General features: G+C 41.4%; 1 protein-coding gene and 1 long non-coding RNA gene across 3 annotated transcripts in view; one reads left to right on the top strand and one right to left on the bottom strand.

Annotated features, from left to right (window-relative positions):
• LOC131134684 (uncharacterized) overlaps positions 1 to 22,932 on the bottom strand; it is a 60,079-nt gene that overhangs the window by 20,423 nt on the left and 16,724 nt on the right. Inside the window, exon 2 of the long non-coding RNA XR_013627981.1 lies at positions 6,373 to 6,464. This is a non-coding gene — a long non-coding RNA (uncharacterized LOC131134684). The remainder of the gene's footprint in view (positions 1 to 6,372; positions 6,465 to 22,932) is intronic.
• The window catches only part of kcnj5 (potassium inwardly rectifying channel subfamily J member 5), a 30,120-nt gene continuing 12,234 nt past the window's right edge, over positions 5,047 to 22,932 (top strand). The window contains exons 1-3 of one of the 2 annotated variants that reach the window (XM_058080202.2): positions 5,049 to 5,278; positions 15,139 to 15,221; positions 18,718 to 19,591. In XM_058080202.2, the coding sequence (XP_057936185.1) occupies positions 15,159 to 15,221; positions 18,718 to 19,591 (937 nt within the window). In that variant the 5' untranslated portion in view covers positions 5,049 to 5,278; positions 15,139 to 15,158. Of the gene's footprint in view, positions 5,279 to 15,138; positions 15,222 to 18,717; positions 19,592 to 22,932 lie in introns of both variants that reach the window. The other variant, XM_058080203.2, reaches the window with a different exon arrangement.

Genomic DNA, 22,932 nt, shown 5'->3' with positions numbered 1-22,932 from the left:
TTCATTCATTCATTCATTCATTCATTTTCTACCACTTTTTCCTCACGAGGGTCTCGCCCGAAGACAGCTGGGATAGGCTCCAGCACCCCCCGCGACCCTCACCTTCTTCCCCCCTTAAAAGCAAAAGTAAACAAAAATAATTTTTATAATTAAATATACACTACCACTGCAAAGTTTGGGATCACCTGGAAATTTTTTGGGCCTGTCTGAGATATGGCTTTTTCTTGGCAGTCCTGCTATGAAGTCCAGCATCCTGAAGTCGCCGCTTCACTGTTGATACTGACACTGGTGTTTGATGGCTACTATTCAGTGCAGCTGTGAGGCATCTTTGTCTTAAAATACACACTCTCTTGCACAGTTGTGCATCGTTTTTCTGTCCTTGTTAGACCCAGTTTGGGCTGCTCTCTGAAGGGAGTAGTTAACAGCATGGCAAGAGATCTAGTTTAGATTTTATATGGTTTTTCTAATCATCTATTAGCCTTATAAAAGATGAACTTGGATTAGCAGCCATACCAGGAGATTGATGCAGAGGACTGACAGTTGTTGATAGTAGGCCTCTATGCAAACATGCAGATCCTTCTTTGAAAATCATCTGATTAATTTTAAAATTGAAAAAAAATTTGTGAAATACATGAAAATTTGTTTTTTTTTTGGAAAACAATGAAATTTGCAAGTGATCCCAAACTTTTGAGCGGTAGTGTATATTTTGGCTCCCTGTGACATCACAGGGAGCCATACTTCCTTACATGGGTGTTCCTGAATATAAGATGCCATCCCCCACTCTGCTGCACTGTGAAGGAAATACAGCTAGAATAGGTGCAGATTCTGGAAGATCTCTAATGCTTTCTGTGCGGGTTATTGTGTGGAGCTGCTCTCTAGGAGTCCACAATTCTATATAAAATGCCGAAAAATGAGCAAACAAAATTCCAGGTGTACACACGGTGTAATATTGTGCCAGGTGATGGCTTAACATAGTTAAAGTTGTAATCTCACGAGCCGTACGACAAACAGATTTCCATATCACGACTGCTGTCGCCGTGTCGGTGTGAGCAGAAGCATCATCATTAAAGTTAGAGGTCACGGTGGGGGTGGAGATGGGGGTTAATTGCGTCCCTGCAACAACAACATATCAGATCGTGCTGTGACATACACATCGGCGGTAATGGTGTTTTGTCTTCGGCCTTTCTGCTTCATCGTCTCATATGTTCAGGCTGCATACAAAGAGACACAATGTACACTGTCTAAATTGCATAACGCAGCGCTGCTCTGTAGAGTCACATGCTCATATTATTCATAATTTAAAGCCTAATAGTCATTCTCTGAACTCCCGTTCCAATGACAGAAGTCAAAGCTGGTATATTATTTTGTGTATTATTTTACCTTCCCTGTTCAAACAATCACCGCATCATGCCCCCCCACGTATGTGCCAACACTGCATGTACTGTATGACGGCTATTTGGTTCATTTGCTAAATATTTCCCGAGCATGACTGAAACTTCTATCATCCATTAATTCCACCTCTTTCCCTACGCCCACAAAAGGAGTGTGAGGGTGACCCAGCATCGTCATTTATGATGACCTTTCAAATTAAAAAAAATTATAAACACAAATAGATAGAACAACAAAAATTCCTGATATACGTATATCAGTAATTTGCATGCATTGTTATGTTTTTCCGATAGTATCAGATTACAAAAAATACTCCCACTCAACCTCCTCAAAACACAAAGTATTAAGTATTTTGGGGGCTTTTAAGTAAAAGGTGAGATCTTGAAAAATGTCATTTTTAATGAGATATTTGTTGTTACTATGATCAAATGTGTGTAATATTGTGTAGTTTTGCCATTTTTGCCTAATTTAAGAAACAAATGAAATCGAATAACTATAACTTCTGATATAATACCAATATTTAAGATACCAATGTCAATACAAGCCATACATACTTTTATTACGCATATGAGGAAAAACTGACCCATTTATTTCTTTAAGCATGTGGAGTATAGTTTTACCCACAATGCATTGGTAGCCAGGGATAATATAGCAACATTTGAGGTGCTCATTTAAACCTTTAAACCCGACTTTACTCACCACCGACATGGGGTTGGCTACTTTTTGCTGTAGCTAATGACTTTAACAGACTTCTTGTCGTCCTGTTAGTAGCTGTCGCTGCTTGAAATACGTATACTGTATATCAATATCGGCAAATTCAACCTGTATTCATTCAATACAGCCATAACCGCTTTAAGCAGTAACATGCACTGGTGGGTGATGAGCTGTTCTAATTGTGGCTTATATGCAAAAACACGGGCCAAGAAAGAATGCATTGCAACTTAAATGTAAAGACCGCCACATATACATTCATTCATTCATTCATTTTCTACTGCTTTTTCCTCACGAGGGTCGCGGGCGGTGCTGGAGCCTATCTTCGGGCGATAGGCGGGGTACACCCTGGACTGGACGCCAGCCAATCACAGGGCACATATAGACAAACAATCATTCACACTCACATTCATACCTATGGACAATTTGGAGTCACCAATTAACCTAGCATGTTTTTGGAATGTGGGAAGAAACCGGAGTACCTGGAGAAAACACACGCATGTACGGGGAGAACATGCAAACTCCACACAGAGATGGCTGAGGGTGGAATTGAACCCTGGTCTCTTAGCTGTGAGGTCTGCGCGCTAACCACTTGACCGCCGTGCCGCCCCACATATACATATGTAATGTAAATCTATATAATTTGGTGCTGATGCAAATTAGGATTGTCTATCCCTGATGGAGTGCTAGTCTAGCTTTACATGCAGACATCTGCAGTGGGGGATATCAAATTACACTCTGTACAGTGATGCGATGTGTGCTCACCCTGCAGGGCATCCACAGTTTGATCTTTCTAATGTGCTGAACCAAGAAGACCCCGTTATAAAGCAATGCCCACCCCTATTAGGCAAATAAGGCTGGACTGTACACAGGTTTCCTCAGTAACGAACGTGCCAGCAATTTGTCAATGTGTGTTATGTGATGAATGAGAGGTGGTACAGCTAACCGGATGGATTTCTCAAATGGGGTGTGAGTGTGCAGGGGAGGGGTGTGATCTCAGATGCGGAATAATAATCACATGCCCTGGATTAGCCCATCGGGAAGGCAGTAGACCAGGGGAAAGGGGGGCACCAAACGGCAGATCAACGTCGTCAAAAGGCGGACTAGAATCCTTCCAATGAAGATCAGCACCGCTGTAGGGAGGACTGGGAGAATGACCCAGAACTTGTATCTCCATCCCTCTGGCAGATCCCAAGCTCCTCATTATTGCACGGGCTCTCCTTTATGTTCTATAATCCACTATAATTGGCTCCCTGGTCGGTGGCAGCCAGTAACACAAGAAGATGTATCTGACAGCCATCTTCCATTTTCGCCATGGTCCAGCAATTCACCCGAGTGATGGAGATTGAGGGTAGGGGGGTGGGAGACAAAAGGGTGCGACGGAGTCATAAATCTCTTCTTGAAACTCAATGCAGGAAGTACTACATGAGGACTCTTTGGGATGACAACAAAGCCCCCCCCCCGTCTGCCGCCATTGTTGCTCCTCCTCGTTTACATGCAGAACATCTTCTCTGTAGTATGGTGGTGACAACTTGACATGCTTTAATGTATATGCACGCATACAGTGCATTCCAGAGGTGCAGAATTTTGCATAAATGAGCTTGCATTATTCTGTTGGCAATTTATGGAGCACACAATGACAACTGGGGCCAACGTAAGGTCAATAACATCTTAGGCTGAATTAACATTGCAGGTCTGATGTTGACTGTTTGTACTTCCAAGTGACCCAAATCCAATATATTACATTTACAGTAGCCACGTTTACATGAGGAGTTTTTGTCTTTCTTTCCGAAAACAATGGTATACATGGAAAGGAATATTCCAATCTCTTGTCTGCATGCGCCGCTATAATCACACAGAATAAGGTAAACATCAACATCACGTGCTACAGACTTCCCCGAGTTTTTCTTTCACTTGTTGGAATAACTCCGTATTGCCAGTTTTTCCTTCATCCAGTCTTGAAATTTAGTTTGGATCAAAAACAAACTTTCCGCAGCAGTCCAGTGCCGATTGCTGGCCTCCATTTTTAAAACTGAAGAACGTCTCGAGCTGCGTGTTCTGCGTATCTGAGCATGCGCTAAAAGATCGCACCCCGGGATGAATTTAAACAAGAAAAGATCAAATTCAAGGGACGAAATAAATTTGTATTGTCACAAATAGATTTGACCGTGCCAGTTCGCCCTCACTCAAACACATTATAATGGGACTGTCAATGAATGAAGCTTGTCTATAAAATTCTGTACAGTAGGTGGCGGTATGCATCGTATGTCTGCTTCTGACCACACCGCATACGCACAAGACAGAAGTCACAGCGGGAGGGGGATCAGTGTCGCCGACTGTAGTGACTTTGTCGATATATTTATCAAGCATTCAAGTATTTACGGGGCTGTGAATGCTGAATCACTGTAAGTCAGGATAGTGGGCACATGCTGTATTTGACATGACAGCTTTCCTTCTCATGGGGTGGTGCTGGGGGTCAAAATGACCTCTTGGGGTTTGACAATTCTTAACCCTAACCCTGATCCTGTCCGTTCTCTTTTTCTGTTCTTACATCTCCCTCAAACCCTTAAGGCATTTTCTGGCAAACGATTACAGCTCACTCCTCCTCCTCCTCCTCCTCACCATGACGACCTGCCTTGTCTGCATCCTCAACACACACACACACCGTCTTCTCTTCATCCTCGCTCTCTTTGTAAAAACTACACTTGACTTTTACGTTGAGGGGAAAAGATGCAAGCCATGTGGTACAAACACACGTCTAAAATGGTTGTGTGTGTGTGTATTCTATCCACACACACACACTCAAGGAAGGATATATCCCGAGGGACGAGAGGTGCAATATGTACGTGGAAGTGAGAAGACAGAAGCAATCAAGAGAGCGCTCACACACACACATATTTACATCCCCTTGCCTTGTCCCCTCTCTTGCTCTCTCTCACTCTCTCTCTCTCTCCCGCTCTGACTCCGCATCTATCTCACCACCACCATTACCATTCTCTCTGGCCGAGACCCCCTCTCTCACACAGGACTTGATATAGAGTGGTGAGGAGCAGAAGGAGCTGGCTGGCAGGAAGAGAGAGGAGCGGTAGGAGAGCTACAAAAAAAAAAAGGAGTTCACAGTCCTGGAAAGAAGAAGAGAATGCCTGGAAGAGACAGCTACTCCCACAATGCCCTGAAGGTAAGCCTCATGAATGCCGCTGATGATGGCGATAGGGAGAGCGGAGCTATCGAAGCTCTTCCTCATAGTGTGGATCTGTTTGCATGACGGCTTTCCCCATCTGGTGTCGCTGAATAAAGTGTGCAGTATGTTGCAACTTGAGCAGGAATCAAAGTGACAAAGGCAGATGCAGAGAACACGGAGCAAAAAAAGTGATGATGGGGAAAATGTGGCCGGATTAGCCTCCTCCATCAATCTAATCACATCACACCTCATCTTTTATCGCCGGTGTCACTGCGGTGAGGCGTACGTCAGCCACCAACCCTCGTGGTTAGGAGGAGGAAGAAGAAGGGCCGGGGAGGGAGCAGGGTGATGGCCGCATGTCCGCCCCCCTCGTGCGCAGCGTGGTGCCATATAGTTGCATACAGTGCAATGCAGGAGTTTGCAGAGTGCATCTGCGCTACTATAAGTGGGGGAAGGGGGTAGTACGTGGCCCGTATTGTATAGTACGTGGCTTGTATAGCACGTTTTTGCTTTTAGACGATACAGCAGTGTCGGCGGTGATATCTGCTGGCTGTGGTTTCATGAATATTGCAGGCTACACCGAAGCATTGAGTTGGAATCATTTATATTGATTCCCTTGGATTAGCTCTGCATGTCGTAAGGGCCTGCATGTAGTCCAGTGCTCTCTGGAGGAAACATCTCGAGAGTAGTAGCCGTAAAACTTTTATGGCAATGCAGTGCGGCTTAGCGGCCGAATTAATCAAGTACATCTCTCCATTGCTGCTATTGTCTCATCAGAGCCAAGGCGTCAAAAGTAGGCAACACGCCGAATCGATCATTTTTTAATGTTTCTCTCGGGTCGGCTGGGGGAGAAAAACATCAAAAGCGAGCCAAATCGGCGCTCTTCATTAACAGGGAAGGGAGGGCAAGTTCTAACATTTGGAAATGTCTCAGCAAGAAAAGCACTTCACAGCAGCTACTTACAGTATATCACTGTAATCATTAATGACCCCCGCTCACAGATGCTTGGATCATTATTGGCTATTTTAAGCGTGCTGGGGGAAAGTGTGAACAACCAAGATGTGACGCTTTGTGATGAACAGCCTTTTGACCTTATTATCCGCACATCACGATGTAGCTGCGAATCAGTGCGGACTTCACTCCACTCCTGCTTGGCTGCTATCCACTGTATGTCCGCATCTCCCTAGCAAATGGGGTACAAGGGGTCAGAGGTTAGATGTGGAGCTGGGAATGATTAATTGGATATGTGATTAATGAATTGGAGGTCAAAGCCATGTATGGAAAATTAGGCGTACATTCTGTCAATGGTTTATGCAGGAATAATCCCTTGCCTTGGAAAATGTCAAATATCTCCCAAGAAATACATAATTATAATCATTAATGCACTTGTAACAACTATGAGATTATTTTTCCACATTAACAGGACGTCTCATGGATGCCATTTACCATTCATGTCTAATGTTTATCTAAATTACATTGATATCTTACATTGGAGTCAACATTTTTCTGGCCTGCATGCATCAATTAGATTACTGTGAAACCTCACTTTTCATAGAATTCATTTTTAATATTGCGAAAAACATTTCTCGGCTTTTGTAAGGCATAAAAGTGTGCCTAACAAACATGTCGAGTGGCCAAACATACTGTAGACATACTTTTAGAGTTGGGACACTACAGACAGATACCAGCCAAGTAATATCGACAAAGGAAGCATTCAAATTTACTTTGGTGTAGTCAAATAACCTAACATGCATGTTTTTGGAATGTGGAAGGAAACAGTCGTACCCGGAGAAAACCCACTTCCGCAAATAATCCCCATTTACATTCATCCTACCTAATTGGAAAAGCCACTTAAGACAGTTTATCTTGAAGGGAAGCAGACAAGAAGTGACGGTTCAGAGTTGAGTTTTAGCTTTTTGTGTGCCGCAACAATAACCCATGTTTCTGTTATTATGTTATTGTTATTGTGCCTATCGTGAGATCATTTAAACCTGCAATAAAAGCGGGTTGTTCAAGCCCAGGGCAGCACAGTGCCCAAGTAGTTAGCATGTCAGCCACACGGGAAGACCTGGGTTTGAATCTCTTCTTGGGCATCTGTGTGGAGTTAGCATGTTCTTCCCGTGCATGCGTGGGTTTTCTCCAGGTACTCCGGTTTCCTCCCACATTCCAAAAACATGCTAGGTTAATCTGTGACTCATAGGTATGAATGTGAGAGTAATGATTGTCTATATGTGCCATCTGATTGGCCTCTTGCCCAAAGACAGCTGGGATAGGCTCCAGTGAGGATAAGCGCCATCGAAAATGTTCAAGTCTGGTGGTGGTCAAACCGAATATGAATATTATTAAAGTGCACGTTGGTTGCTCATAAACAGTCCCTGGGGCCACCTATTACTTTTGGAACATTGGGACTGTTTCATAATAAGGAACCATATAAATGCAAGGTTGTCTTCATTTGCTTTATTAAAATAACTCTCATCTTGACCAATTTTCTTTCATCAAAATGTATGGAGGACATGTCTGAAGAGTACATATTTTGATGGACAGTTCCAGTAGATACGCGTCTAAACTACACATACACTACCGCTCAAAAGTTTGGGATCACTTGCAAAAAAAAAAAAAAAATTTCATGCATTTCACAAACAATGAAAATTAAGGATCTCCATTTTTGCATAGAGGCCTACTATCAACAACTGTCCTCGGCATCAATCTCCTGGTATGGCTGCTAATCCAAGTTCATCATTTTATAAGGCTAATAGATGATTAGAAAAAACATCTAAAAATCTAAACTAAAACTAAAATCTCTTACCATGCTGTTAACTACTCCCTTCAGAGAGCAGCACAAACTTGGTCTAACTAGGACAGAAAAACGATGCACAATTGTGCAAGCCATCTAAAAATCTAAACTAAAACTAAAATCTCTTACCATGCTCTTACCAACACCAGTGTCAGTATCAACAGTGAAGCGGCGACTTTATAGCAGGACTACCAAGAAAAAGCCAGATCTCAGACTGGCCAAAAACATTTCCAAGTGATCCCAAACTTTTGAGCGGTGGTGTAATTAAACATTTTTATATTAGTTGTTAGTAGTCCGTGACGGAAAAAAAAAAGTTGGCATTTTAGGTTTTCATGAGACAGCTACAATATTACTGCTTGCTTCTAGAATGTAGTGGGCCTAGGAAGATGACAGTGTATAATTTAACTTTGCGAGCTTTGAATTTTAATTCAAATTTGCCTTTTCACCTTATATGAATATATTAAGCAGTTAGAATTGCTTATGTAATTTGCTTACCCCCATAGGGAAAGCACTCATAAATCTAGCAATGCAAATTCAACTGCACCTACGAGTCCGAGCATGGAGATTTATAGTACAGCCTACTCACTGATCACCAGTAAGCCTTACCAGACTTATTATATTTCTGCTTTGGTGCAAACCGTCCATTTTGAATATTTCAGCGATGACCTCTTGACTCTTATGTTTCGTCTGCTGAAGATTCTTGATTAATGGATGGATTCTGTTCTTATCTGTAAGCAGCAGGTTATGTGAGATTAAGTACCCTAACATTCAGTCCTGGGGCCCAATGAGGTTAAGATTGGCTTTAATGATTTAATAAAGGGTCATCCTTTATCCAATTCAAGAGGGGTCCTTTTGTTAAGATAGGTCGACGTTGATGTCTCATGTCTACCCAATGAAGATAACCAATCAGGTCAGGCCAGTTGAACTGAACCACTAAGGAAGACTCCTCCAGTTGCAATGCTCTCGTGTAATTTAGAATGGAAAACACAACCTCAAAATTACTTTAATTGGCCCGCTGGCAAAAAGGCCCATAAATTGTAGTTCCTCGTAAAGCTGCAAGCTAACACACTATCCACTTACAACATCCTGATTACTGCAATGGAAGGACAAATCATCATTGTAAACAAAGAAAGAGAAAGTCTCCCGATACGACAATGTATGGAAATTGTACTTTGTTTTGAGTATGGACGCTGCTAATCACTGCAGTGCTATTAAGACGTGGGAAGCGAGCACATTCAGTCCTACTTCACATCTGGGAGAATTTTTCCCCCACGGGTTTTACGTAAGCATCCAGCAAGTGAGCATTTGTCACCCAGGGGAAATATATTCCCATACATTTGCAGCTCATTAACACGGATGAAGGGGGGAAATTGAGGGACGGCTAACAAGGCGACACCATTGATTTTCTCTGTGTGATGTATTCTTTTATTGACAAATTTTCTCCATGATGGAGTGACTGGGGGCAGGTGTTTGTGGCACCGACGCATATTAGAAGCGCACTTGCCGGAGCAAAGAGGTGAAGCTTGTCATGGAAATGTAAAGTTATAATCCCTTTTTATTCAGATTTATGTACGGACTGCAGAGTCAGTCGGTTCCTGAACCATTCTTTTAGAGAGCTGTTCCATGCCAGGGATACTTTAAACCTACTTTTTGGTAACTACAATGTAGTGTTAAAGAAATGGATGTTGAATGTTCTGAATCCCTATTTCAATACCAGTGTGTGAGGAGTTGAATAGAAGAGATCTGCTAAAATTTAAGTCAAATAAAATTTTTCTTTCAATCTGCAAAGTAGTTGACACGGAATCACCAGCGCCTCTGCTGCCTGCAGCCAATACTGCACTATATTATGCAGCAATTACATCAAGATGTGATTAATCATCAAACAAACACTGACAAATCAAATATTACGCTCATCACTACTTATATACCGGGTAACTATACAATACAATATTTAATAACAATGACACAAAAGGACAATAATCCTTGAATGTGAGTAGTCGTATGGAGGCATACCACATACAATGGCCTCCAATAACGTTGCCTCTAACATGTTAGCAGATAAAAGAGGGTAAGATTTAACTGGGCTAGCGAAACTTGTCTGAAGCTTATCCAGCGTTGGATTGTTTATTGTTTGTAAAGCTCTGTCTCATTGCACCATTCAGGGCCGCCAAACTTGTTTTCAACGTTACGGTTACCTTTGAGGGCCGCCTGTAACCGTGAAACCATATTCATATTCATAAAAATGCTGGACTTTATAGCAGGACTGCCAAGAAAAAGCCATATCTGACTGGCCAAAAACATTTCCAAGTGATCCCAAACTTTTCAGCGGTAGTGTATAGTTAGTTTGTAAAGCACATTGAGCTGTGTGAAAAATAAAAACAAAGTCAATTCGACTAATGGGGTTTAATAACAGTGCAACCATGTGGTGCATTTGCCAGAAAAATAATTGTAAGTCAACACAGTAGGAGTGCTGGTTTTGACAATTTTTTAAGTTTTCAAATGTTCTTTTTTATGTGCAGCAAGGGTAGAAGAGTTAGCATCCACAAACACATACAGGCAGTCCACTTTAGTCCTTTATTTGTCCATCACTCTCTAAAGCTCCGTGAGGCCTGCAGCACTGAGCGGATGAGATCTAAGCCCTCAATCACAGCAGGTGTCTGACACCACTAGCAGATAAGAAACATCTCCCTCTCCATGCGTGTCTTCCCACCCCATCGCTCACACTTTAAGCCAACACGGTTTAAGAGGGTGATGGTGTGGTTTCAGGAGGTGTTGACTTTGTAAACCATACAAGCTCCACTCAGCTGCATGTCTAATGTTAAAATACGTTCGCTGGTGTGAAAAAGTGTTTGCCCCCTTCCTGATTTTCTATTTTTTGGCATGTTTGTCACACCTAAATGTTTCAGATCATAAAGAACATTTAAATACACTACCGCTCCAAAGTTTGGGATGACTTGGAAATGTTTTTGGCCAGTCTGAGATATGGCTTTTTCTTGGCAGTCCTGCTATGAAGTCCAGCATCCTGAAGTCGCCGCTTCACTGTTGATACTGACACTGGTGTTTGATGGCATCTTTGTCTTAAACTACACACTCTCTTGCACAGTTGTGCAGCGTTTTTCTGTCCTTGTTAGACCCAGTTTGTGCTAACAGCATGGTAAGAGATTTTAGTTTAGATTTTTAGATGACTTTTCTAATCATCTTATAAAATGATAAACTTGGATTAGCAGCCATACCAGGAGATTGATGCAGAGGACTGACAGTTGTTGATAGTAGGCCTCTATGCAAAAATGGAGATCCTTCTTTGAAAATCATCTGATTCATTTTAAATGTTTGTGAAATGGAAAAAATTGTTTGTGAAATGCATGAAAATTTGTTTTTCTTTGGAAAACAAAGAAATTTGCAAGTGATCCCAAACTTTTAAATGGTAGTGTATTAGCCAATGACAACACACCTGAACACAATATGTAGTTTTTAAATGAAAGTTTCATTACTAAGGCAATGTAAACCCACATTGGCCCTTTGGGAAAAAATGATTGCTCCGTAGATCTAATAGCAGGTTAGGCCACCCTGAGCAACAACAACTGCAATCAAGTGTTGAGTCTCTTTCAGTGCTGTGGAGGAACTGTGGCCCACTTGTTTTGCAGAATTGTTGTTATTCAGCCACATTAGAGAGTTTTCCAGCATGAAGCGCCTTTTGTAAGGTCATGCCACAGCATCTGAATAGGATTCAGGGAAGGACGTTGACTGGGCTACTCCAAAGATGTCATGCTTCCACATTGCCATTCGGAGATGGGCTTCCTGGTGTTTTTAGGATCATTGCCCTGCTGCAGGACCCAAGTTGGTTGCTTGAGGTCACCAACCTCACCGACCGCAAAATTCATGGTTCCATTTGTCACAACAAGTCTTCCTGGTCCCGAAGCAGCAAAACAGACCCAGACTATCACACTACCACCACCATATTTTATTGTTGGTATGACGTTTTTTCTGACATTTGCCATGACTTTTACACCAGGTGTAATAGGACACAAACCTTCCAAAAGTTGACAATGTCTGGCAAAATTTAAATGAGCTTTAATGTTCTTGTTCAGCAGTGGTTTTGGTCTTGGAAGGCCATTCAGGCCGGTTTTGTCCACTGTCTTTCTTATGGTTGCATCATGGACGCTGACCTTAATTGAGACAAGTGAGGCCTGCGGTTCTTTGGATGTTGTTGCGGGGTCTTTTGTGACCTCTTGGATGAGTTGTCGCTACACTCTTGGGTCACTTTGTTTGGCCGGCCATTCCTGGGAAGGTTCACTGCTGTTCCATGTTTTCACCATTGAAACATGGTTTGCTGGAGACTCAAAGCTTTAGAAACAGTTTTATAACCTTTTACAGACTGATAGATCTCAAATAATGTTTTAACGGGGGCGCAATCACATTTAATATTTAAATGTGTTTGATGATCGGAAGCATTTACATAAATCTGAATTTTAAAAAAAAGAAACCAGGAACACTTTCACACCACTGTATGATGTGCATGAGTGACACACGTGAAACTATAGGCTCAAGCACAATAAAGTGAAGAATAAATCAAGGACAGAGGGAGAGTGACTGACAGTGTTTGACATATCATTAGGGAAATTGTTTCTCCAGTGTGAGAGGGACGTCTCAGTGCAGCAGTGTCACTTTGGAGAAGGTCACTCATGAGAAGGGCACAACTTGATACACTGGGCTCACTATCGGACACAATGGGAAAACGGGGAGGGGAGGGTTGGCAAGAACTTTGTATATACGAGTCTACGAGGGTGTATATCAGTGTCGGTGCAGCCTGGAGCCAAACGAGTAGGGGACGTTTTTAGACATTTGCCCTAGCCGACCTGGAAGTGTCATAAGTGAGCAGAGATACGGATGAGGCTATGTTACTTTATGCGGCCATAGCCGTGACAATAACTCTTTGCTTTTGCTCCATGGCCAAGAAGCACGGACAAAAGATAAGCTTTGGTGTTTGATTCCATCTTTTTCATTCAAGTTCCTTGCTTCCTCCCAATAGGAAGGTTGTTTTGACTCTACAAAACTAAATTGTGATGTGTGACCCACAAAGCCTACAGATGAGCAAGTCACATTTGTATTGTAAAATAAAAGGAATACTGCTGAGTTTGCAACGCCCGACTACCATTTGTAACCACGGCATGCTTTGTAGCAGAAAGCATGAATGCACAATTGTACTAGAGTTGATATACAATATAAGTAATGGATGTTTTGCAGTCAAAGTTTCACTGAATAGATTAATGCAGTTTGCAGCATCAGCAACTAAGGAAACTAAAGTCAAAGTCAGGTTTAAACTTTTGAACACAACATACACTACCGCTCAAAAGTTCGGTATCATTTGCACAGTATTTTGTTTTCTAAAGAAAAACAAATTTTCATGTATTTCACCAACATTTTTTTCCATTTAACAAACAATTAAAATGAATGAGATGATTTTCAAAGAAGGATATCCATTTTTGCATAGAGGCCTACTATCAACAACTGTCAGTCCTCTGCATCAATCTCCTGGTATGGCTGCTAATCCAAGTTCATCATTTTATATGGCTAATAGATGATTAGAAAAGCCATCTAAAAATCTAAACTAAAACTAAAATCTCTTACCATGCTGTTAACTACTCCCTTCAGAGAGAAGCACAAACTGGGTCTAACAAGGACAGAAAAACACTGCACAACTGTGCAAGAGAGTGTGTAGTTTAAGACAAAGATGCCTCACAGCTGCACTAAATAGTACCATTCAAACACCAGCAGCGACTTCAGGATGCTGGACTTCTAAGCAGGACTGCCAAGAAAAAGCCATATCTCAGACTGGCCAAAAACATTCCAAGTGATCCCAAACTTTTGAACGGTAGTGTATATATCGTAATAACAGTGAGTACAGCACTTACATTTTTATTATAGTACATGGTCTGAAGGAACAATACTATATAAATTCAACTTGGATACACTCCTCTTAATACGCTATGACAACAACAAAATTAGCATGTTGTCATACCTCCCATTCAGGGTTGGTCGAGTAGACCGCAATCAGAGTCTAGCTGTTGTTTGCTACAGGTTTGGACTTCACAGATCTCCATGAAATCATGTTTAATTCATGGGGATTTTTTTCTCCTTGTGTATTCAGAGAGAAATTTTGCGTATGGTTCCTGCACATCCTGTCTGTCTCACTGTTGGTCTGTCTGTCTGCCTGCTCAGATGCTCGTCACGTCACTCTGCCCTTTGCTTTGGCCCATCAATGTCAACACTACATTCCTGTGTGGGCCTGATTTGTGATGTGTTCCTCTCACTTTTTCCTCTCTCGCCTCCGCGCTACCTCTCCTTGGCTTTGCTGGTGATCAAATAGATTGACGCTAAAGACAGATGAGGAAATGTCAGATGGCATTGGGGTCAGGAAGTCGCCATAAGAAGTCATTTATCTGTGTTGCTTTTTTGCCCGGTTGATTACAGAGCGCTGGCTAGGACTCCATTGGTCCTTTTGTTAAATTAAAAGTAGCAGATTTTCCAACTACACCCCGGGGCTCTTTAAATTAATTGCCTCTTGTGGAACTCAAAAGGTTTAACTGGATTACAGCAGAAATTAGGGCTCTGATTGTGCCGCTTTTTTCCATCTATTGTTATGTCAGTTGAACACCAGAGACAACCGCTTGCTTGCTTTCTCATATGCCTGACACACACACACACACACACACACACACAAAACACATCAACCCCTAATAATAACAACTGTAATTTGTAGAACATGTGCCCATTTTAACCTTACACTTGTGTTATTTGTGTACTGTCTAATAGCCGCTGATATATACTGACATCATGACAAATTGCGGCGATTTAAATGACAGGAAGAAAATAAATTTGCCTGCAGGGTTGGCACTTGACATCAGCACAACACTTGTGTGCATGTATGTTTTTTTCCCACAACTGAAAGAGGGTTTAAAGGTAACATCAGATGTATTGTTTGGTCTTATTGTGACGGGTCAATATGGGGAACGTCCCATTTTGGCAGCTGACGTCTTACGTATAATTGCCTTATGTCTTGTAGGTGTTCAGCTTCAGTTGAGGATGGCAGGAGATTCCAGAGTCCTCATGGACCACAACATAGAGATAGGCGTCACACCTGCACAGGTAATAAGGCAAAGCCATCTATCCAATGGACTTAATTTAAACCTACATAAATATTTACCTAATTGAAGCTAGCGATAATTTGAAAGGGGCAATTGTTTCAAAAATGATAACATTTATTATGTATATTTGAAAAATCATATATAACAACTTCATTTTTTTTACTTTAATAATGCATGGAAAAGTGGAAATGAAAACTTTTTGGCTAGAAGGCCATTTATGAAAAGGTAGGCGTGTTCCGAACCAATGTCGATTCCAGATATCTTTTGGTTCTTGAGGGGATTTTTTTGTTAATGGTAGGTATACAGTGGGACAAGACACAGAGCAGTAAGGGTGGGCCCAAAAATTGATCCCGGGGGGGACTCCCTAGTCAAGGGAGACTAAGGGAGATTAATAAATGATCGCTGTTTTGTGGTTGACTATGGCCTATTACTAGTGAAAAAATATAAAAAGGAAATTCGTGTAAAGTGGCGACTCCAAATTGTCCATAGGTATGAATGTGAGTGTGAATGGCTGTTCGCCCTATGATTGGCTGGCGACCAGTCCAAGGTAACCTGCCCCTTGCCCAAAGTCAGGGTAGGTTCCAGCATACACCTGCGGCCCTAGTGAGGATAAGTTGTATATAAAATGAAGGAATGAATGAAAGTTATTTGTAGTAGTCTGGTCATTAAGCATCAGCAATGTTACATTGATGACATCTGACACGATATTGCATTACCTTAACACTGCATGTAGTCAGCCATGGCATGGAACTAAATGACAGAGTAGAAAAAAAGTTCTCCCAGTCTGTGTGGAAGTGGTAAGTCTCTCTTTGAAACATGTCAATTTTAGAATAAGTAAATTGGAGACGTTGTCTCTACAGTGATCCCGTAGCCTGTGTCATGAGTAATAGGAATGTAAATGTAAACACACCAAGAGCGGTGCAATCGATATTTAAAACGCACCTGCATACGTTTAACGTACTGACCGTTAAAATAAAATTAAATAATGCATTCCATTGTAACCTGATGCATGTTCAAATACAATTAAACCATTACCAATACCATATGTAAAGTTTGCTTAGCGCTGATCGGATGAAGAGTCAAGGCAAAGATGGCCTGGGAAGAGATGGTGAAGTTTGATGGTTTTGTTATCTCTGCCCGATTCTGAGACAAACTACAACTTATACTCTTAGTGGCCAGGAAAGCTCAATAAGAAAACGCATCACCCACTTAGCACCGCAGTGTGGAGACATTAATGAATTAGTGTAAAAGGGCCGTCACCCTGCTCCAGGGACTGTGTTGACTTGAGAGGCCAAAGATTGGGTGGCACCGCTCTCGACAGCTTCATCAATCACTCAGTTAGCTCCAGCCCCACACCAGGAAGAGATTTTGTCATTCATCTTGCTTTTTCCCTTCATACGCAAAGCTGTATAAATTCTCTGTAAAGTTGTTGGTCTTATCATATGAAGCACATTCAAAAATGAGGGGGTGTCTGCTTGTGGATCAAGGAGTTTGAGCACAGTTGGTTAAATGTCGTCCACTGACATCTAGTAAATGCGCAGTCATCAAAGGACTAATTGCACTGCCAAGTCAATAAGCATCGTCTTTCAAGTCTGCTTTGTCCAAATGTTCCTTAAATAAAGATCACCTCCAATTGATAGCTGAACACTCAATAGGCGCTGGACTAAGTAAATTTATTTCTTATTGAGAGGTGACATCTCAGTCGAAGTTGCCAGTCCTGAATAAAACATCTTGTAGACGACATTCTTTACGACAATCAAAGGCTTGGCAAGGACGTTATTTCGACACCTTAAGACCGTTGCCGCCTGAAATGAAAAGCTGAGTAGGAGTACACAATAAGAACAACTTTACTGAGGTTGCGTCTCAGGAGAGCGATGAATCACAGGTGTCTGATTAGTGGCAAGAGAGACGTTTTCTTGACTCAACATTTTTCAGTTGTCAACATTGCAGGTGTGATGCCAGCATGTCCTTGGGTCTCGTTGAAAAGGCGCCGCTGCCCTCCATCAGCATCATCTCATGCGTACACAATTCCAAAAATAGGGACAAGAGCGTGACAGTCATTGATTTTCTTATTTGTGAACGTTACAAGTCATGCAAAGTTCGGTATCGGTGTTGGTGTTTCATCCCTCTTATTGGCAGGGACTGGAAAGCGAGTCGTCTTCATAAGAGAGCAGTAAGAGTGATCACTCTTTTTGAAGGATGTAATTAGTATCTACGGGATGGATGGAGGATGCACGGCTGTTCCTGTGGAGGCTTGCCAGGATCCCAAGTGTGATCGGGGAGAGGGGACGGGGGAAGGAGAGGAAGCTGCAGTAGAGCCAGATCGGTTCTCTGGAGTTGAGCCAACAAAGACTCAGCATCCTTGTTTTGTTATCTGTTTAACTGAGGTTTTCTCCACTCTTTCTCCTAGTATACACCAATGCAGATTAAACAACAACAAGAGACTTGGGCTGAATGGTTGCCAACACAACACGCCTGGTCAACCAAGATCAATGAGCGCTCAAAACCAATCCAAAACCAAATCAATGCAATACGAGACGATCATTTCTGGAGGTTGTAATTTCTGAGAAATACATTAGAACTATTAACCTCTAAAATTGACAGTTTAATAATATTAAACTTATTTGTAAAATCACAAATACTTTACCTTGCTGATATAGTTAATCTTCAAACAGCTGAAATAATGCATAAGGCTAAAAATAACCAATTACCTAAAAATGTCATCCGATACTTCTCTACAAAATAGATATGATCTCAGGGAAGAACTCAATTTGAAACACTTGTATGCGAGGACTACGTTAAAAAGCCATAGCATTTCAGTATGTGGAATCAAACTATGGAATGGATTGAGTAAGGAACTCAAACAATGCACAACGATGAGCCAATTCAAGAAACAATACAAGCAGTTGATGTTTGCTAAATACAAGGATGAAGAGTCTTGAACCAGTCATGATGTGCTATATATATCACTATATTGACACTTACTATGGTACCCATTATGTCATTGTATGGTCATATCACCTCGTACTTCGGTATGTAACAATCTTTTTTTAACTAATTAGCTAATTAATTAATTAATTTTTAAAATTAAAATAAATATAAAAAAAACTTGGATTAGGAAAGCAGGAAGTGAACAAATGTAACAGTTACTGATTGTAAAAGTACCAGATGGAGGGGTAGGATTTAATAAGCTTTGCTTCTTCCTACTCCTTTTGGACATGTGGAAATGTGAACTGATTATGGGATGCACTCAATTGTAATCTGATGCATGTTCAACTGAAATAAAACCATTACCATTACCAAATGTTAACGTGTACAAGTGCACCATCCACCGATGCGTTGGTGAGTGCTTCCTGTTTTATTGCAGTGAATTTTGTGAGAAAATCACATAAAAAGCCTTACCCCAGTAAATGATTGTTGAGTTCATGGAAAGAGATCATTTATGGGTGTTCCTGTACTTCTGACATTGTCTCGCCATATCTGCTTTCTCCATACAGGTGAAGAAACTTCCCAAACACTTACGGGAAGCCCAGATCTCGACAGAGCGAACGCACTTGATATCCGACCCTGGCAAGAAACCACGTCAGCGCTACGTGCAAAAGGACGGCAAGTGCAACGTCCACCATGGAAACGTGCAAGAGACCTACCGATACCTCAGTGACTTGTTCACAACACTAGTCGACCTCCGCTGGCGTCTTAGTCTCTTTATTTTCACCCTGGTGTACGTCGTCAACTGGCTTTTCTTTGGATTTCTGTGGTGGCTGATTGCACTAATTCGTGGAGATCTCGTGCATGCAGATGAAGAGGGCTGGACCCCCTGCGTGGAGAACCTGAACAGTTTTGTCTCTGCCTTCCTTTTCTCTATTGAGACAGAGACCACAATCGGGTACGGTTATCGTGTTATCACGGAGAAATGCCCTGAAGGTATCGTTTTGCTTTTGGTGCAGGCCATACTGGGTTCCATTGTCAACGCCATGATGGTGGGCTGCATGTTCGTCAAGATCTCACAGCCAAAGAACCGAGCAGAGACCCTCATGTTCTCACACAACGCTGTGATATCGGTGCGGGACAACAAGATGTGCCTGATGTTTCGGGTGGGGGACCTGAGGAATTCTCACATTGTGGAAGCCTCCATCCGAGCAAAGCTGATCCGCTCACAGCAGACAAAGGAGGGGGAGTTTATCCCGCTCAACCAAACGGACATAAACATCGGCTTCGACACGGGGGACGACCGACTGTTCCTGGTGTCGCCGCTCATCATCTCACATGAGATCAACGAGAAGAGTCCTTTCTGGGAGATGTCCCTGGCACAAATGGAGAAGGAGGAGTTTGAGATCGTGGTTATCCTGGAGGGCATGGTGGAGGCCACAGGTATGAAATTGGGTACATGAGGGAACACATTGACGGGTGGGAGGGTGATACATACATTGCATAGAGTATAAGTATAAGTTACCTGCTTTAAAAATATATTACAAGAAGAAAAACAGCAAAAAATTTTAAATCTGCAGTAATTTTACAAGAATAAAGTCAAAATATTAAGAGATTCTATCTCTTAATAAGAGATAGAATTAAGAGAAAAGTTGTAATCTAACAATAAAAAAGAATGATTAAATAACACAATTTTAGTATTAAAATTTTGAAATACCAAAGAAAAAAAAACATGTTGTTTTTTCCAACTGTCAAGATGGAAAACAAAAAAACATAATTTCTGAAAAACGTGGTTGCGGGAAAAGTTATGTTATGAGAATGAAGTCGAAATATTATGGAAAAAAGTAATAAAGACAAGAAAAATTACAAAAAGATAGCTGAACTGCTTGGAAAACTAACAGCAGAAACAAAAAAAAAAACGGCTGTCATTTTCATTCAAGAAAGTCAAAATATTTAGAGAAAACAGTTGTATTCTAACCCAAAAAAGTAGCAGTTTTACAAGAATGAACTGTTTCAGTTTTAGTGGCATAGAGTCGAAATATTCAGGAAAAACTACAAATGACATTTTTTGAAAGTTAGGTTGCGGAAAACTCCAACTTTACAAAGATTATTTAAGAAGAAAGTTGAAATATGCGGAAAATGACATAAAATGGCAAAGCGCAAGGAGCAAAGTTGATACTAATAATACGCTCTTTCGCCTTTATCACAAAGCTGGGATGCAGTTCTCTTCTTGAAATATGTAACTTGAAAAGTACAACTTCTTTTAAATGTGTTGGTTGACAAAATATCATCACGTTCTAAAGTGAGATGGCAATGGGTACGCCAGTGGGACATGAAGAGAATGCAATTCAATATTTGTTGAAGTGAGGATTTTCCACTAGCTGACTCAGTTCTCGAGAGCTGCTGATGTTTATTTATCCGACAGCTCTGCATTTAAAAGTATGTGTCACTCAAACTAAGGCATCACCCCCCGGCCCGCATTTCCACTGTTGCTACTTCAAGGTTGCATCTTTGATATATTGTTTATTTCAAAATGAGTTGAGTGTAGCTACCCACACTGCTGGTCCTTGTTGTGGGTAAATGCCAAGCTCTCCAAAACCGCTCCAGGCTGGTTACATTTAAAAAGGCAGACGGCGCCAGGTGCTTCTGTAAAGTTCCCAAAAAATTTCCTGACACCAGCTGACACTGGCAGGCATGATATCTTACTGAAAAACAACAAAAATGACAATTTATATAATATATAATATCGCTGATCAGCAATCATTTATAGGACAAATATCGTCCAGTACAATTGGTTATCGTGACATGTACAGCATTGGATACAGTTTGCGTCAGTAAATGAGACACAGTGACGGATAGGAAGAGTGCTCACCACTGCTTGGCAAACGTGTACAAGGCACAGCGCTCCCTGATGCAATCAGGCATGGCTTTGCATGCATGTGAACGTTTCTGCTCTATTTCCCGTTTGATTTATTTCTTTTTTTAAATATATATATATTTTTTCTCCCGTAAGTACTAGTCGTCATCATGCTCCCTGATCACACTCTGCTGGATACTTGACTCAGCCATTAAATCACCCCCTCGTCTCAGCAGCACAAACCGGCGTAGCGTTTGGGGGTTATGCTGTCACTGTCCTTGACCGCTGGGCAAGCAGCCAACCTGACTGGTTCGTATCCCATCCCCCCTTTACAATCTCCCTCCGAAGACTCTTAAACTGGTCACAAGCCTAAGGTGGAGAAATGCATAACAAGCTGGGTTACTATCACAATGTTAAGGGTCTGGAAATACGACTTGTGGTAGTTCAGTCTGCACCTACACTACCGCTCAAAAGTTTGGGATCACTTGCAAATGTCTTTCTTTTCCAAAGAAAAACATATTTTCATGCATTTCACAAACAATTTTTTCCATTTCACAAACATTTTTATCCATTTCACAAACAATGAAAATAATTCAGATGATTTTCAAAGATGGATTTACATTTTTGCAAAGAGGCCTACTATCAACAACTGTTAGTTGTTAATCTCCTGGTATGGCTGCTAATCCAAGTTTATCATTTTATAAGGCTAATAGATGATTAGAAAAGCCATCTAAAAATCTCTTACCATGCTGTTAACTACTCCCTTCAGAGAGCAGCACAAACTGAGTCTAACAAGGACAGAAAAACGATGCACAACTGTGCAAGAGAGTGTGTAGTTTAAGACAAAGTTGCCTCAAAGCTGCACTAAATAGTAGCCATCAAACACCAGTGTCAGTATCAACAGTGTAGCGGCGAATTCAGGATGCTGGACTTCATAGCAGGACTCCCAAGAAAAAGCCATATCTCAGACTGGACCAAAAAAAAATTCCAAGTGATACCAAACTTTTGAGCGGTAGTGTATTACTTAAATGAAGCCACGTGCCTTTTTAATCGCAGCTCTGTAACTGTTCACTAATATAATTGCTAAATATTTGAAAAGGGTGAAATCCTCCTTCCAAAAGGTTTAATTTTCCTTGCCAGAGAAGTGATATTACAAAGTATAAATATGAATGTGAAAGCAAATGAATGAAGGCTACCAGAGGGAAGAACCGCCCCTATCCTAAGCACCTGCTGCAGCTGTGCAGATCAACTATCGATTGTTTTCACCCAATGCAAGTTCCAGCTGCATCATATAAAACACGTACTATAGACAACGCCAACACAATAACCAAAGCCAGGTTGGTTTAGATCCCAGCTGACAGCAAAACGATCCAATCATACCCTTTGGCCATCCATGTTTGCAATGGTGATATTCCTGTTTATTGTTATGACAACTTCTAAGCAAATACCTCGGTGATGATGCACAGTTTCAGAGTTTCTGTGTCAGAGGCCCGCTCATGTGTGCGCCCATGTTGCCGACAACAAACCTTGTTTTCGTTATCAAAAGGTCCGATAGTTACGTTTTATGACAGCTTTGTCATCTCGTTTCCGTCGCTGTGTGTTATTGGCACATGAAATAAGGTTATTGCTATGCAATACAGCTTTTTTTCTATCACAGAAGACCTTAGAACTAGTACTAGATGTTCTAAGACTGAGTCAGTCCATCACCATGCAAATACCGATAGAAGCAAATAGTTTATTATTCTTAATTAATGTAGTAATTCATGTATGCACTTGAATGTGTTTCCAGAGGGGGAGGATGTCATTTTGACAAGCATATGTGGAGCTTAGCTCAAAAGAATGACAAATGCAATGGCTCTTTGCCAGTTATATTAGTACAGGGGTGTCCAAGCTGCGGCCCGGGGCTGTTGGTTTTATTGCCCCACAT

This window comes from Doryrhamphus excisus, linkage group LG8 (assembly GCF_037039965.1).
Source record: "Doryrhamphus excisus strain RoL-2023G ecotype Guam linkage group LG8, RoL_Dexc_Guam_v1.1, whole genome shotgun sequence".
NCBI classification, from domain to species: domain Eukaryota; kingdom Metazoa; phylum Chordata; class Actinopteri; order Syngnathiformes; family Syngnathidae; genus Doryrhamphus; species Doryrhamphus excisus.
Note: the sequence above shows the minus strand (reverse complement) of the source record. Positions and strands in the feature narration are given on the sequence as shown.